This window comes from Zeus faber (assembly GCF_960531495.2).
Source record: "Zeus faber genome assembly, chromosome: 16".
Classification (NCBI taxonomy): domain Eukaryota; kingdom Metazoa; phylum Chordata; class Actinopteri; order Zeiformes; family Zeidae; genus Zeus; species Zeus faber.
In genome coordinates, this window is record NC_137202.1 from 3,030,517 (window position 1) to 3,048,883 (window position 18,367).

The following is an 18,367-nucleotide window of genomic DNA, read 5'->3' on the forward strand; positions in this document are numbered from 1 at the left end:
GCTGGCAAACCACGAGAGGGAAATTAGTGCCGCTCTGCCATCGTCTCTCAGGAGCAGGAAAACAGAACCGATTGGTCCTGACAGCTGCACGCTGCATCTCGCCGCAGCTCCACTGACCCGTGAATGCTACAGGTATATGTGAACGACAACGTACACATTCGCGCGGGCACACACACACCAACACACACACACACACACACACACACACACACACACACACACACACACACACACACACACACACACACACACAGACCGAATACACGACATGTGTAGGCACGGCTTGCGGCTTGAACCGTACAGCCCCAGGGGTTCTGAGGTTACGGGCGTCGGCTGTGCTGCAGTCATAAACGCGTCGGGCATCCGAGCAGCAGGGTTAGTGACATCACCAAGGACACGGAATGATGCCATTCTGGACCCGGCGCTACTAGGCATCGCCAACGCTAAAAATACATCGGCCAGAGCTGCCGATGCCGCTGGCGCCGACGAGTCGCGCTCGGCGTCGAAGGATCCAAGCTTATTTCATTCCGACGGAAGCAAACTGGAGGAGAGATATCAGCTGCCAACGCACAGGGTTAGGAGTGACATCCAACAGTACAGTAGTCTGATTTGCTGATGCGGCGCCTTAGAAACATGCGTCGGTCAACACATTTGCATATCTCGGAAACTCCATTTTCCTGAAAGTCGCCAAAACGCAGGGAAATTAATTGGCGATGCTGATTATGCAAGTTAAACTTTCGCTCCTTTACAACCGAGGATGCACCTGAAGAAGAAGTGCAGTGAGGGCTGAAGTCGGTGACTGATGTTAATTCAACTTTATCGGAATTAAATGCACAACAGGACGTAAACACACATAAAGTCGGATGTTTGCGCTATTGGACTGAAATTTGTTTTGATCCCTGTTGAGACGAACCATTAAGGGCAATACACTTGTATCACTGCATAGAAGCACTAGGACATTACAACATAGTCTACTGTATCACAAAGAATGTTTTGTTTTGTGTTTAACTTTGAAGCATTTTCGGGGAAAAATAAAACCCTATATGAACGCACGCAAGAGCAGAAACGATAACAAGACTTTATACATGTATGTATAATGTTGTAAATTATGCAATAGAATTAAGGAAATTGTAAATCGCAGTCCAAGCAAGACTCTAGTATTTGTTATTGTTTAGTTATCATTTGTCTAGGTAGAATGATATATTTGTGCTATCATTGGTTCAAACGTATCTGCGGAAGATAAAACGTAGTCGTGGGATGGAGGGAAAAGTAGGAGAAAGAGAGAAAAAAGGAGGGAAACGGTGCCAGTGTCCCTGTCCATGGTGCTGATGCCCGGGCGTCAAATCACGACTTGAACCAAAAACCTCCAGCGCCGCCATTCAAATTCAACGAATAATAATAATAATAATAATAATAATAATAATAATACTAATAATAATAAACAACCGTTTAAACGGTGACCGGGCGGCGGAACACATCCCAATTCCACACCTAAGAGACGGCGTCCGAACCCTCCTCCGGACAAATTCGGTCGCGAATCGCGGGAGTCGCACGCCCACGGACGTTCCTTTCCCAGGGGATGTCGTGTCGCCGGCATTGCTCCGCGCCGCGAAGCGTCCCCCCTCTCCCCCGTGTGTATTAAAGCTTCGTGTCCTACCTCTGTCGCCATGTTGCCTCCGTCCCGAGTCGCTTCACGCGTTGAGTGGGACAACGCGGCGGTGGCGCGTGCGTGCGTGTTAATTAAAGACGCGTTCCCAGGGCGTAACGAGTAACCACCTTCTAAATGATGGTTTCTCCTGAATTTTAAGGAGAATTTTGTTATTATTATTATTACAATTATTATTATTATTATTATTATTATTATTATTATTATTATTATTATTATTATAACATTTATTCATATAGCTCCTTTCATACACAACATCTCACTCAAAGTGCTTCACATTAATGGAAGGAAAACGAATATTATGGATCATTAGAAGAAAATTAGCAAAATGCATATGTTAACAAATGAAGTAATATCAAACCTAGGACACTAGGATGATATATTTGCGTAATCGCTTTATAATAACAGTACACAATTTGGAACACACCATTGTGTCGTTCTAGTATTTGATTTTTCTAGTTATTCATTTTTGGCACAAGTATATGTATCATTCACTGGAATATACAATATCTTAAGAAGCTTTGTACTTGAGTGCCTAACCCATGTTATCAGAGGATAATACGGATTAAGTACTATTAAGTAACAATACAACACAACTCCAGCATTGATAGCTGCCAATACCCTGGAAGCTTCCACACCATCCCATCGTTTGCACCATATTGTGCATCACAGTCTCAAAGCTTTAAACATAAAGAGATAATAATATTTTTTTTCCTTCATCTTGGTATGATTTTCGGAGGGGTTACAATCCCCCATTCACACGGAATCTATGCTTTTCTATGCCCTGCATTCACTTTCAGCTTTAGTCCCCAAAGGTTAGAGTGAAACTAGCAGACTTAAACAATTTTCGCCTGCGACCATGTTTATTTCTTTTCATGTCTCTTTTCAGTCGTTAATTTATAATCCGATTGCTTATTAATAATTCATCCTCGGTTCCAGAGCTCTCTCCCACAATCTGCAGTCCACAACAATTAGGCACGACTCATTAATCCTCTTCTGCTCTAATAATTTGACCAGGGGAGAAAACCCTCTTAGGAATGGACACAAATAGGGAAGAATAGCATTATATATGCAAGAGTGGCAAGGACAAATACAAAAAAAAAAGTAATCAACTTTAAAATCAAATACATTGTACTATACACCATGTGCTAGCACCTATAATATCTATATTATAGATATTAAAACTCTTTATCAGCTTTGGCAGCTACAGTGGTCAGAGAAACACTCAGTTTAATTCAATATCGGTAGAAAGTGCAGATATAAAACATTCATAACAGTGTCTCAGGGTCCATTTGAACGCCAAATATGGACACTCTTATCGTAGATAGCAAATCCCTTTCAGTTCCAGAATAGAACACTTTGACCTACTAAAAAATATGGACAGGAGACATTTTAGAATGTCCTTTTTTCACTGACACTCCCAAGGGAGCCTACATTTCAACTCAACATAAAAAAGAAAAAGACCATTTGATGGTAGAAAACAATGAATTTGCCCTTTTGATCCAAATTTGGTTGAAAAGCCTCTCTGACACTGTGAGTCGCTGCAACGTGCTGAAATTCGGCAGCTCCACTATCACTATGCTATCCATTCCCAGGGGGATGCTCTACTCTGCCTCCTGGCAAGCGTAGAGATGCTCACCAATGCAGGGAAGAAAGAAACACCCGTTTTAGCGGAATCCAGCTATTGTTAATGGAAGTAGAACGCAGGAATAGCAAAGCAAAGACAAAGCAGGAATTATGCAGAAGTAACAGTGTTTGCCTAGATCCCGCTGCTTCCTCTCGATTGCCTGAAAAGATGCGTCGCTAACATTCTGGCGTGAAAATCTGTAATGTGTTATGTATATGTGTGTATGTCACCTGCTGTTAGGGAGTAGCTTGTGTGTGTGTGTGTGTATGAAAATATATGTCAATATTCGTCCTTGCACAATCGGATTCTCTCCTCCTCCTTTACTCACACGTACAAAGCCAGTGATGCTCTGGCTGTTTGCCTTTAATGTTTTTTTTTAAACAGTAATCTCAATAATCCATCAAAGCCAAACTGATGTGATTGAGGTTTTATACAACGTATGTCAGCGATGATGTATGCAACTCAACCAGAAGGCAAACTGTAAACCTGCAGGATGACAGGTTTCCTTTGGTCAGTCACAAACAAATAAACAACTGGAAGGTCATCTATGACTGGGAGGCCCTGCTCACACTGTGCATTGTTGAATTCCAGCACCGTGCACACACTGTTTGCGTGTCCTCCATGTGCATGTCAGAGGGGACATGTACAGTTATAAACAGGGCTAAAAACGTGTTCATGTTTGGTTCTAGTTTGAATGACGTTTGAAGGATATTAGACTTTGGGTTTTGGTTTTGGACCAGTTGTCTGTTGGGTTACCACTGGAAGGTGGAAGACAGCACAAAATTGCTGGGTTTTCGAGGTTAGATTTCCTTTACGGTTAAATGAGCACATTCCCGTTTGTAATGGGAATGTAATGTAAGATGAGAGTGTTCCTAAAAACAACACATCTCTGGTCTACAAATGCATCCCATATGCACTTTATAGGAAAATAATAATAATTTCCCCTCTCCCAAGATTATTTTAATGTGAGAAATGCTGGGCACTAACATTTATGCGCACAGAAATATATACATATATAATGCCTTAATATGCATCTCTTGGCCCATGAAATATTTATTTTAGCAAATATTCATGGTACAGGATTTGAAAAACGTAAAAAACATTTTTAAAAAACAAACAGTAAAACCAGTGAAATGACTACAGCAATAAACAATGCTATGAGCTATGCCCCTCCCCCGACAGCTGCACACATGCGTGCATTTACATTGTGTGTTTTTCTCTTTCAGTGGGTTTTTTATGTAAAAACCTGTGTTTTTGTGTGTGTGTGTGTGTGTGTGAGTGCGTGTGTGTGTGTGTGTGTGTGTGTGTGTGTGTGTGTGTGTGTGTGTGTGTGTGTGTGTGTGAGTGCACGTGTATGTGTGTGTGTGTGTGTGTGTGTGTGTGTGTGTGTGTGTGTGTGTCTGGGTGTGTATCACCTGCTGTATGCACGCACGCACGTCTGCATGTCTTCCTCGTGTCAACGAAAAACAAACCAAAACACAGAGCTTGTGGAACAGATTGTGTTTCCTGGCAGGTTACTTTACATTCCCCTAAAAAGACTTTCTTAATTATACTTTGAGATCTCAGTATTTGTATGTGTGCGACGGCGGTGACGTGCACATGCTTATCATGTCCCACAGTCTCACACGTGCATGGGTCTGTGGGAGCAGATCGTTTTGGGTATCGTCTCCATTGTGTTGTTGTCTTCTGGGCATTGGTCCATCCAAAACACTGTTCTGTTATTGACTTAATCATATTGGTCAAACACACACATACGACACACATCCTGTCTTGTACGCACATGCACGTGCACACGCACACATCCACACACACCCCCCCCCACACACACACACACACGCGCACGCGCACGCATGCACGCACGCACGCACACACACACGCACACACACACACACACACACACACACACACACACACACACACACACACACACACACACACACACACAACTACCAGAGAAGCATGTTGGAAGAGATCCCGCTCTCCCCTCTAACGCAACAGGAAATGAGAAATAAAAAAAAAAAGAACAAAAAAAACAAGAAAAGAAAAAGTATCTTGGAAGCGGTATGACCAAATAAACATTCCCTCAACCGTCTCCACTGAGCCACTGGTGACAGGGTCACCGTGGAGAAACCTCCACGAGTCATGTGGAGCTTTGCAAAAAGGGGAAGTTCTTTGTTCTCCATGACAATGTGCATGTGTGTAATGGTGCACGACAGCCTACAGATGACTCAATTTCCCTGGAATAGATCTCATGTTTGTGTTTGTGTGAGAGGGCATGTGCCGAGATAAATTCCTTGTATTTGCAGATGTACTCATACGTCACCCTGATTGTTGTCTCTGCCGCGGACCTTCTGTTTTGTCGTGCGAATAGCGGCTCAAGCCACACTTCGTCTGCGCATCTGGACCACTCTCTATCGATTTGGCTACCTCGCAGTTTTTTTCCAATCGCCTTCACTCGGGTTCATCTGGGACAGATCGAACAAATAATGAAAAAAAGCAATCGTACTTAATGAGAGAGAGAGAGAGAGAGAGAGAGAGAGAGAGAGAGAGAGAGAGAGAGAGAGAGAGAGAGAGCTGAAGGAAGAAAGAGGGAACAAATGAGACAAGTAATGAGGGGCTGTGGACAAAGCGGCAAATGATGGGATGAGGAGAAGAGATGTGTGTAGGATGGGGGCAGGATGCAGTCAGGGATCAGATGCAGGCGGGAGAGCATCGGCCTGTGTGCCCACACGCTCCCACGATGTGAGGGAACGCGGGGATGAAACCGACGACAGCCGAGACGCAGGGACGAGACCAGGAGCGCAGAGCTGAGTATGTTCCTCATTACGGCGCAGGCCAAGACACAATCAGTGGTGATGGGAAACTTCCTTGGTGCGCTACGCCACATCTGATTTCATGACCGCTCTCCACCCGTGGCCCAGGAGACATCAGGGCCGGCGTGCGGAGCTGAAGAGGAAGGAATTGCCATGCGACTACAAATCCAGCTGTATAGAAATTCAGTATTTATTCCACCGAGGGGAAGTCGAGGAACATTACAAGAGAGCTGAAAAAGAGAAGAGAAGGCGGAGGCAGAGGGGGAAGCGAGCGAGCGACACACCAGGGACAAAATAGATCTCCCTCGAATACATTTCAGATCAAGGGCGCGATATCAGCAGGATTTAGTTGCTTTCAGCTATTAAGGAGGGAAGGTCGACGGAGACGAGAGACCAGGACAGGGACAACGTCGAAATGGGAAGGAGAAAAAAACAAGAAAAAAACAAGGCTAGAGACAGAGATGAATCTCCTGCGAAGGACGATGGTATTGGCTGGCAGGCATTATAACAAACACATGGAGTGAAATTCTCCCCTGGCAAACCCAGCTTGCTTCAGGTCGCCAGCGGGGACGGCGTTTTCCCCCCAGATTTCTGAGGACTGACAGCAGATGCGAGCAACAGCGATAAATCACTGTCTTTACTGCAGCAGTCAAAGGCATTGCCAGACCTTGCATTGCCAACGTGATTGCAGTTTGAATGGATAATTTACCAAATGTATATTAACGTTTTTAATGTGAAGATGACAGGTGCAATTCATAAAGGCAAATCACAGGCAATGGTTAGTCCTCCAATTTATTGCTTTAAAAACATGCTTTATCGTTGCTTGTGGCATAAATTTCAGCTATTCTGCACATGCAATCCCAGCAGAAAGAGTGCTCGTGGCCATTTCTCTGTCCTATTAAATAAAGATCTATTTTACTGTCTGCCATGATAAAAGCTGCGGCCGCCCGGCGACTGCCAGTGGGAACGGGATGAGAGGAAGGGGATGAGCCAACTGATCCCTGATCAGATCATTTATATGCACAGGACTCCACTGCCATATAAAGAGAAGTCAGAGAGAAAGCCACAGAGACAGTGCGGCGTACAGAGAGTGAGAGGAACGAGAGGGGAAGGGAAACACACAGCAGCAGCAAAATGTCGAAACTCGTCTCTCAGACTCACCCACGGACATGCAGACTGTGTTGCAGGGTCATCTTTCAAACTTTTCCCTGAGATGAATCATGCTCTTGTATAACCTTTACTGCATTTACAACAGAGGGCGCATTTGGTTTCCCTCGTCTTGGTTCTAGTCAAGAAAGCAGAAATAAAAACGAGAAATGACAGCTGTCACTGGTCCCAACGGTATAGTACCTGATGAGATGAGGTCTGAGTCCGAGTCAGTAAAAGTTTTTCTTATTTATTTGAATTAAAAAAGCCTTATTATTTTGCTTTGAGTCGAGCAAAGTCATTATCCAATGACATTGATTGTCTGGTTAAGTGCACCGCCTTGTAAAGTGTTTTGTTGCTCATTAAGAAAATCATTGAAGTCAATTAAGGTGAGTGACCTCACTTCAATACAATACTAAGGGTACATAATACAATATTGTTCTGTTATTTATTTCTTAAACCTTTGTATATGTTGTAAGATCGATTTTTTCACCGTAATACATTGCGATGCTTTCAGTGCGCCTTGAAATTTGTCCATTTGGTGATGTCATGGTGTGTTGAATGTACCATTCAGGCGAGGAAATTTCAGTGTTGGAGAGCCAACTACATCATGGTTAATGCTTATGTTTAGTCTACATTTCAATATGAGATTGGACAATGTTAAAGTTCAAGCACTAATAACTAGTACTTGTTAAGTGTTATGACATAATACTTACATTAAAATATATTTGATTATATTTCTCTATATTTTGTTATTGATCAATATATATATTTATTTTTATTTTTTATTTTTTAATATTGATATTTATCTTGATATAGATGTAGAAGGATCAAAGTCCTGCTTTTCTTATGCAGGCAAAGTCTGAGGCCGGGTTTAGGCCTTAGGTCTTTCTCCAGACTTGGGTTGAACTTAATTGAAATTCCATCATTCCCGAGTGATTTTCGGAAGAGTCCAGGAGCTTCAGTGAAACGATTGATGGCGAGCTACCCAAACCTTTGAAAGAAACTGAAGACAACGAACCCTTGTGTCTCCAAAAGCTAATGCACAAACAAACAGTGATCACAAACAAACAAATGTGTTGCTAAAACAAATTTAACAGGAACATTTATTTTCAAAGGGCCCATTTTTTATTTTTGGGAAATATTGCCAACTGTTGTAAATTGTATTGTATTTTGATCACTGTGGTTACTTGCAGTAAAGTTTAATTCTGCTGCACACAGTGGTCTCGATCCATTCCTTCTGGTACCCTGTTTATTCCTCAACTCCTACGAACCTCCTTTTTGCTCATGGGTGCTCATACATATCCTGACCCTGATCTTGAATCATTGATGAGCAGATTGCAGTGCATTGCACTGCTGCCTCACAGCAAGAAGGTCCTGGGTTCGATTCCCGCCTGGGGCGCTGTTGGCACCGTGCTCCGGCGGGTTATCTCCCAAATAGGAGCCTTTCTGTGTGGAGTTTGCATGTTCTCCCCGTGCTCACATGGGGTTTCCTCCACCTCACGTCAGTAAGGACCCCCACCAAAAACATGCACCCATCATTGTCTGACCAGCAATGGACATTTATCACCTGGTCCCCGGGCGCGTCCACGTATGCTGCCCACTGCTCCTGGCTGTGCCCCCAGAGGAAGGACAACCCAGGATGGGTCAAAAAGCAGAGAATCCATTTCACCGGCCACCATCAAAAAGCATGTGCATGTGTGTGTGTGTGCAAGCATGTGTTATAGTGTGGTGTGTTGCGTGATGAATAAAGACTGTTTCTTCTTTCTTTCTTTCTTCTATCTTAAAGCAGCACTATGTAACTTTTGGTATTTGGGATTTGGCACCCCTACAGTTTCTGAGTGCAATTGCACTTTTACACAACTTTACACAACTGTCTCAACTCGGTCCGGTGTCGGAAAAAATAAGGATTTCACCAGACAAATCTGAACCTTATCGGTCACATTTACAGGTCACAATAACAGTTAATGTTACAAACGCAAATGTACGCCAGGTTACAGCGGTCCTTGCATTGACCTAGCCGCTTCAACGAGCACTCAGTCCAGGGGCCCCCTTCGTCCTCTCTCCCCAGGGCTCCGCGGAAGCCGTTGGGAGAGAAGGAGCGGGGCTCGGCCCCCTGCCACCGGTGTATGTACCAGATGTGCTCGGCCTGGCAGATCGGCGAGTCAGAAGGTGAAATAAACCCCGTGGCCCAATGAAAGTGAGGGCCGGAGTCCACCGGCTGAGGTGCGGGTGCACCACTGGCCCGTCTCATCCGCGCCGTCAATGAGACGGAGGTGGAGCGGCTGCATTTTGTATGAGCATTATTTCTGGACATTTTGACCTGCAGGTTTATTATTTATCAAGTTTTTTTTATCAATTTTGCGAGGCAAAAAATCTGAGCCAAATATCAAGAAAGTGACATAAAGCGTAACACACTTTTCCAGCGGTTTCGTACCCAAACACAGAAGTTACATAGTGCAAGAACAGGCTTCCGGGGGGGTGGGTGGCAATGAAGGAGGTGGCATTCTCCATATTACAAAGCAGTGTAGCATCAAAATGATTTTAAAGCTATTATTTTAAGGTAAAAAAGTTACATAGTGTTGCTTTAAAGAAATGTACAGTAGCATGCTGCACTGTTCAACATTAGCCAGCGCAGCCCCAGAGCCCACTATATGCTCCATGCAGATGAATATGATTCTGCTGCTATGGTTGCATATACCTGCACTTACCTGTCTTGCTGTAAAAGTAATACTTGTTACTCAGGCACAAGGGAAGTGTGGTGTTTAAAAAAAACAACGACAACAGTTTCCCTGTCTTGCTGTAAAAGTAGTACTTGTTACTCAGGCACAAGGGAAGTGTGGGATTTAAAAAAAAAAACATTTTGGTGGAAATACACTCATGAATAATGAATGAGTTCAGTGAAGACAGCGCTGCTCTGCGTCTGATACAGTACAGTATTTTGGTGTGTTGTCGTCCGCATAATGCAGTACAGCGCTGCACATCAAACTGGTTTAGATCTGACACAGGCGGGAGAAATTGAGCTGAATAGTTCTGCATGCACTTGCCATTTCCTGTTGTCTTCTGTTTGATCAAAAGTTTCATCGACAGCCCCCGGAGACGATATGGGGGGAAGTAGTCTGTGGAGTCCGCTCAGCTCGTCGCCAAGACAGTGATGCATGTCCTGTGATTAGATGCTTTGGTAAAAGTATATTTATTGGATATGGTCCGTGCTGTAACAACAAGGAGGTTTGGAGGAGCGGAGTTGTCTGGTAGTAGTGCTGTCTAGTACAGTTGTTCTCAACAAGGGGTCCAGGGACCGCCCAGGGATCCTTCACGAGGTTCCAGGGGGTCCCCAGCAAAATGATTAATTGATTGATTGATTCCGATTGGGGTCCCAGAGACAAAATCTTATCACATGGTCTATACTAATGCATATCAAATTGAGGGTCCTTGATCAGAAAGAGGTTACACACACACACGCACACACACACACACACACACACACACACACACACACACACACACACACACACACACACACAGAGTTCAGGAAACAGCTTCATCTCTAGTGATAAAGAGAGGGTTCAGCCAAAGGGCAGATAATACCAAATTAGTCTTAATTTCGAGGAGGAAAGGTAGGAGAGAGAGAGTAAGAGAAAGGGAGAGAAAGCATGATTGTGTGTGTGTGTCTATGAGAGAGAGGTAGATAAACAGCCAGATAGATAAACACAACAATCGATCGACAGACAGACAGACAGACAGACAGACCGACCGACAGACAGACAGACAGACAGACAGAGAGACAGACAGACAGACAGATAGATAGATAGATAGATAGATAGATAGATAGATAGATAGACAGACAGATAGATAGATAGATAGATAGATAGATAGATAGATAGATAGATAGATAGATAGATAGATAGATAGATAGATAGATAGATAGATAGATAGATAGATAGATAGATAGACAGCATCGCAGCATCGTCGGTAAGTGCCTGGATAGCGAGTGATAAAGTGCTCCACAGCGGAGTAGGTGTAATGATACCATGAGCTGCAGCCGTCGTACTGAGAGAAGAAAAATGACTCTGTCATGGAAAAGCAAAGAGAGAGGGAAAGAAAAACCTTATGTTGATGCTGATGTACAGCTTGGCTCAGGAAGTTAAGTCTCACAGCCAACTCTCCCAACACATTTAAACACTTTCTTTAAAAAAAAAAAGCCACAGTAAATTTTCTGGCTGCTGCCACGGTACTTCTTTCACAGTGAGGAACGTGAGCCGGTCAGCCACCCTCCCACTGTTGGATGAGTGGGCACCCTAAATGAGTCACTCCAGGTTAAACGGTGTACTGTATGTGCAACTCTTCTATTTCCAAACAAGGACCCAGAGTTCCTTGAAATCTCACCAAAACTATTCTCAATATGGTCACTTATTCAATACATGACGTATCTGGGGTCTTGCATCATCATCTGAAGCTTGTTCAGCTCCTCTGTGAGAAGACGCCTCCAGAGTGTGGAAGCTTCATTCTCATTAGCCCCTTTCCCACATGATATCCGTAACATTGGTGGATAAAAAATATCCGGCAAAGGCAGGAGGTAGTCATTCACACATCAGCCTCCTTTATGGAGAAGTTCTGAATGGAGTCGGCTCCCACATAGCTGACTGTTACGGATACAGCACGTAATGGGTTAGGGTTAGTACATTATGTCCGGTGTAGATGCGATCTGTCAGCAACGGACGTACAATCTTTCGTTTTTTTTCCTGGCTCTCAAAGACCAGGGCTTCAGTTTCCATCTCCTTGTCTCCCCACCTCTCCCAGCTGTACTCGGTTCCCTCCACTGAGCGGGGACAGAGTCCCCGTCCCAAAACGCAATGACCCTAATGTCGAGTTCTGACTTCTCGATTCTGGCCTGATTTTCCACTCGCCGACAGGTTTTTGGAGATTGCCGAGCAAAGCCCCAGATTGGAAGAAAATCATAGCGCACTCCCGTGAGCGATGGGCGAGTCAGGTTGAATAATTTTCAACCTGTCCTACTGTCGCTCCCTCCGGAGAAGGAACGTTCTCCACCGTTCTACCGCTCTCTGTCTGCTCATTCCCTCTCTGGCTCCGCTCTCTGGTGTAGCCGGTGCACAAGCGAAGAGCTTGTGCCTGATGTCACCGCGCCACACCCCTAACACGTCCAATGACTGAGTTGTATTTTAGAAAAATAATACTGTGGTGTGGGGATGGTGTGGTTTGAGCAGCCAAGCCTGACCTGGATCTAGGTGATTGGGATCAGAGTGGCTGCATAACTGTTGCTCGTTGGTTGGTCTAACGAGCAGCAGGTAAAACCCCCATCGACACACACACTCTGAGGATAGGAGCCTGTGTCATGACACATGCTACAGTATCTGCTTCTAGCCTAATTCCAGGTGGCCCATTCTCTACAATAAACTGGTGTTTACAACCCCCGTCTTCTGTGTCTCTGTGCTGGAGGTCCCTGAAACGCCACTTGGGTGGCGGGTGGTAGGTGAATCTGCCATGAATTCAATTTAATAATATAAAGGCCTCTGTTCGTAGAGACTGGACACGTTTCAAGTTCTCGTCTTTGCAGCCGAGCGCCACGGTTCAGATCGGACCCGCTTTTTTTATGTTTTTTTTTTCTCCACAAAAACAAATAACTTTGGAAATATTTGTACAAAATAAATATTCGTAACAACCCACTACATGTGCTTTGGCGGTATTCTGATTCAGCTCCACCCCTACTTTATGTGCTTGTCCCGGAAATGTTACTGCTTCCATTCACACACACTTCCATTCACAAACGTACCAACATTTTCCCGTAACTGATACGATACGATACGATACGATACGATACAATACGATACGATACAACTTTATTGGTCAGTAGGGCACTGAAATTCAATTTGCATACTAGGTCGAGAGTGGGGAAATTTACGGAGCGACTTTTCTGGAACATCGAAACCACTCCTTTTACCACATTATGCCAACATTGAACATTGCCAGTGGATTTATGGCTTTCATTCCATGTGGGAAAGGGGCTTAACTGTGGAAAACCAGTGTTGTGGCGTAGTGGTGAGTAAAACCAGTCCCATTTTTGGGATCAGATGGCGGAGCAGATGGCAGTGTTGTCCTGGCAGCTACACACACTCCCTCCACCCCTCCTTCACCACCAGCACCATCTCTCCATCAGCAGCCGTCATCTTCACCCTGACTGTTCTCACTTCCACATCGCCAACCGACAGAAGCAGCCGTGACTAAGCTTAATCTCCAAGGTGGCCACACACACACACACACACGCACGCACGCACGCACACACGCACGCATGCACACACACACACACACACACACACACACACACACACACACAGCAGATAAGACTACGCAGGTCCAAGTGATGTCCTTTTGTGATTAAGAAGATTAACAACTGGCTTATTATTGTGTAAAAACATGGCTCGATGTCGATAGTTCAACAAGGTGATAAACTGGTCCTGGAACCTTTTGCTCCAGGACAGGTTAAGGACCGGAAGCCAAAGAGCAACCAAACGCACTGCCCCCTCTAGTGGACATCTGGGAGAAAAGACAGCGCTATTACAATGGACAAATGGGGACAATAAGGTCTGTGAGTGCAATTGCCGCCAGTCTTAACAAAAAAAAATATTTATATGTTTTTATTGTTCTACCCCAACTCAAAAGTCATTCTTAAAGCTGCGGTTTGGGAGGAAATACTTGGACAGGACAGGAAATCAATCAGTGATTGATTATCAGATACACAATATCGGTAACACTTTCCTTGCGTCAGCATCTGCGAAAGTCACAACAACAACAAAAAAAGAGCAGAATTTGAGACCGACAGCAGAAAGAACAGAAGAGCTTATAATATTCTATCAATTGGGCTCAAGCATAAAAGGAACTCAAGACATCCAACTGATCTGATTTGCCTGTTTTTAATCACCCACTGTTTTTGTGTTTCATTGCCATAATTAATAAGAAAACTATTTATTTTGGAAAAATAAGATGTTAGTAAATGAAGGCGAAAATACGACCCTCCTTCTAAAGGAGAGACCTGAGCAGGACACAACTACAGGATGTTTTCACAAACAACCAGAGCAAAATAAAACGTATTGACCTTTGGGCCGCTAGATTGAGAATGCTGGTCCAAGCAAGAGAGAGAGAGAGAGAGAGAGAGAGAGAGAGAGAGAGAGAGAGAGAGAGAGAGAGATGAAAGGAGAGTATGAAAAGAAACTGAGACAATGGAGGTTAGCTAGAAAGAAAGAAAGAAAGAAAGAAAGAAAGAAAGAAAGAAAGAAAGAAAGAATGAAAAGGAGCAGGATAAGAGGAAGAGAGACAATGGAGACAGATAATTAAAAGAGTACTACAGACAGACAGACAGAGAGAGAGGGAGAGAGAGAGAGAGAGTGAGAGAGAGATGTTAAATGAATGGAGAGGGGGGAAGAGAAACAGAGACAATGGAGTTTTGCTAGAAAGAAAGAAGGAAAGAAAGAAAGAAAGAAAGAAAAATGAGGAACAGAGACAATGGAGGTTTGCTAGAAAGAAAGAAGGAAAGAAAGAAAGAAAGAAAGAGGAACAGAGACAATGGAGACAAAAATAAAGAGCTACAGACAGACAGAAAGACAGAAAGACAGAAAGAAAGAAAGAAAGAAAGAAAGAAAGAAAGAAAGAAAGAGAAAGAAACAAAAGGAGCAAGATAAGAGGAACAGAGACAGTGGAGACAGACAAAAAGAAAGAGAACTACAGACAGACAGACATAAAGATCCAAACTCAGGCCGTCCTACTGGATGCAACATTAAAAAGCAGACCCCAGTAAAGACGACGTGTCCAAATGACCGTTTGACCCCGACATGAAAGCCTCGGGGACATTATCACTTATTTTAACGGCAGCGACGAGGCCGTGAAACGGGACATTTGGGTGAAGAGCTCCTTTGTATGTCACTGCCTTGTGTTTGAAGGTGAACGTCAGGCCTCATTACATACACACACAAATGGATACACATTACGCACAGCAAGCACAAAGGCACACAGACACACACAGACACACACAGACACACACAGACACACACAGACACACACACACACACACACACACACACAAGAACCCACATGCACAACATTGTGTTTGTACAGACACAGTTATGCAGACACACGCACACACACACACACACACACACACACACACACACACACACAGAAACACGCACGCACGCACACACACACGCGCTGTCAGAACGCAGGTGTAGAACAAGAGAAAAAAGCAGAGAAAGAAAAGGTCAAAACGGAGGGGGTGTAATTCTTATTTTACCCTCAACATGAAGGAAACAGAGATGATTCGATTGGATGATCTAGACCAGTGATTATTTTCTTCCGCCCCTACACCAAGGATCCTTAATGTAATACATATGCGACCATGGGCCCCCTTTGATCAGATTTAGTCTATAGGATTGCAATTTGAAGAGATTTTCATTGTCAGATTTGATTTTGTTTCCTTACTCCAGTTATGGAGATAACGGTGAAACTAGGATCCAACCAGTCATCACTGTACATCCTTAATGGTGCTAAGGTCTTGTAAATAAAATTACAGTGAAGTTTGAGCATACATTTTGCTGGGAATCCCCTGGAACCCCTCGAAGGTCCCCTGGGGCGCAGTCCCCCGACCCTACGTTGAGAACCACTGATCTAGTTTGTACATTTCCTCGGCAGCACAGGTCACATGTATTCTCAGGCTCGGGAAGGTGGTTCATAGGACTGGGACATAATGTATTGGGCTTGTGGGATGAGTTGCACGTTGAAGCCAACACTGAGACAATCCCTTTTTGGCAGCGCAGGCACACCCAAACAATTTGTCTGAAATAAAAAAAAAAATTATAAATTTTTTTTTCAAGGCCAAGGTTCTGCCAAGGTTCCATTTTAAAGGCCTGCACTTAAAGAGGCAGCGTTGATGAAGGTGACTGCAGTGAGTGGGAATGGACAGGAGATTTATGTGTGATTTACGTGTGAGCTATTCCAGATATCCGTCAGGATGAAGCCTCGCCGTGGGAGGCTACACCACATGGCCAGAGCAATGCTCGAAGTGGATACGCAATGAAATGAAAATATATTTTTTTTAAAAAGGGTTAAATTGGCTGAGTGTTTTGCATGTGGAACTCGCAAAACAAGTTCCACATGCATCCAAATTTGGCATGAAAGCCGTTTTGCACTCACTTCAGTAGAGTATTTGTTTTGAAAATGAAAAACAAAACAGCTCCTTCTAATGAACTTCTTTAAATATATCATTATAAAAAAAGCCTGCAAGACCCTTGACAAAAAAAATGTTATGCTCATACATTCAGGTTCCGTGACTAATTTCCAACGTACCTGATCCAATTGTAACAAAACATGTCGAACCAAGACACGAATGCAGTACAATAGCTGGTTTGTTGAGGGAGGGAGGGGCAATTGCACTCATCGCTGGGCGTTTCATGACACTAAGCTTAACCAGACCCAAGAAATGAAGGGAGATGTCACAGCCAATCACATCCATGGAGGGGCAGTCTGGGATGGGGTCAAGGGTCGGGGGTGGGAAGGAGAACGGGAGAGAAAGAGCCTGTCAGTACCTACCTTGGCAGAGAGAGTGAGAGAGAGAGAGCGAGACAGAGAGAGAGAGAGAGAGAGAGAGAGAGAGAGAGAGAGAGAGAGCGAGAGAGGGCACGTGAGAGAGAGAGAGAGAAAGAGTAAGAGAGAGCAAATAGAGCAACGGGTGAGGGGGAGGATTTCTGAGACTTTAACTGTCATGATTCTGAATTCTAAAGGCGGGACGGAGGGAGGGGAACGGCGGTGATTCAGCTCTTCTGTCACAAGGAGGGCACTGGTGGTATCAAGGAACAGAACAGACTGAGAGAAAAGCTGAACAGTCATTTGCCTTGTTTCGTGGAGGAAATTGGAACACTGTCATGGTCATGCCATTTAAGCTGACGATTAATTGTCATTGGAAAAACAGTTGTTTGTTAAAATTTTGATTAACAATTTAACTGGATTTTTTTTCTGACAGATCCAACTTTAATTTAAAATTATCTTTATTTATTGAGCATCGCTTGAGTTTGGGCGTCTGGGCTCTACTGCTCATCACTCCCGGCGAACTGAACAAAAAACATTGGCATGCTTATCGCTAAATGAGATTGGGGCGATGAGATTGAATCTTGCCATTGGATAGAAAAGTAGAGTCCAACAGGTGGATACAGGGGAGGTGGAGGGAGTGCAGCAACACAGGAAAGCAAAGCAGGCAGCAAAGCAGGTAGGGCAGGAGGAATGGCTGCTTAAATAGGCCAGTCCATAAGGGCATAGAAGCGTGTGTCCCATCGAGTTGTCTGGCAGAACCATCTCCGAAAGCTACACTTCATTTAATTCCACAGTAACAGTATAAGCCTATGATGTTCAATTGATGGAAAACTCATCCTGTTCCCTTGAATTTATTGCAGCAGGGGATTAAACTTCCCTTGGTATTCGGATGAAAACATATAATCATGGAATCTAACTATATTGAACAATGATCCCGATCAGCTCAGATAATTGTGATTCAGCGATTATGTAATTATTACGACAGCTCAACTGTCATCCAGCTTGCTCTAAATACATCAGCTTTGATTAATGCTCATTACAATGTGTACTGGTGCTTGGAATACTGCTTACTTACAGCAACACGGCAGACATCAAAATTGACTCCCCAAACCTTTTGTTCTGGAATTTTTCCACCTAACAGAAGCTGCATTGTAAGTCCATCGGAAAATTACAAGTTAGTATTACAGTGAAGCTTTGGGCCAAACGCTTTCCACTGCAGGAGAGCCAGGGCCGTGGCCTCGCAGGTTGTTTTCTCACCTCGCTGTGAGAGCTCTGTCTGCAGCGTGCATGCCACATCCTGCATCACTCTGATTCACCTGGAAGACATGAAGCCTAGTGACAGGAAAGAGCTGCGGATAGAAAACCAGGGATAGAAAACAATTGCCAATTGCTTCTCGCTGTATATGTTGTACATATGAATACATTCACACCCGTATTATGAATGATATGGACTAAACCGGGGGTCAGCAACCTACGGTTCATTGGCCGCATATGTGGCTCTTTAACCCCTCCTCAGTGGTT

General features: G+C 44.1%; 1 protein-coding gene across 1 annotated transcript in view; it reads right to left on the reverse strand.

The window, feature by feature from the left end:
- The window catches only part of LOC307242501 (golgin subfamily A member 7B-like), a gene marked incomplete at both ends in the record, with an annotated part of 43,187 nt that overhangs the window by 22,144 nt on the left and 2,676 nt on the right, over positions 1-18,367 (reverse strand). Inside the window, one exon of the mRNA XM_080016999.1 lies at positions 1,658-1,689. Within this exon, the coding sequence (XP_079873125.1) occupies positions 1,658-1,689 (32 nt within the window). The remainder of the gene's footprint in view (positions 1-1,657; positions 1,690-18,367) is intronic.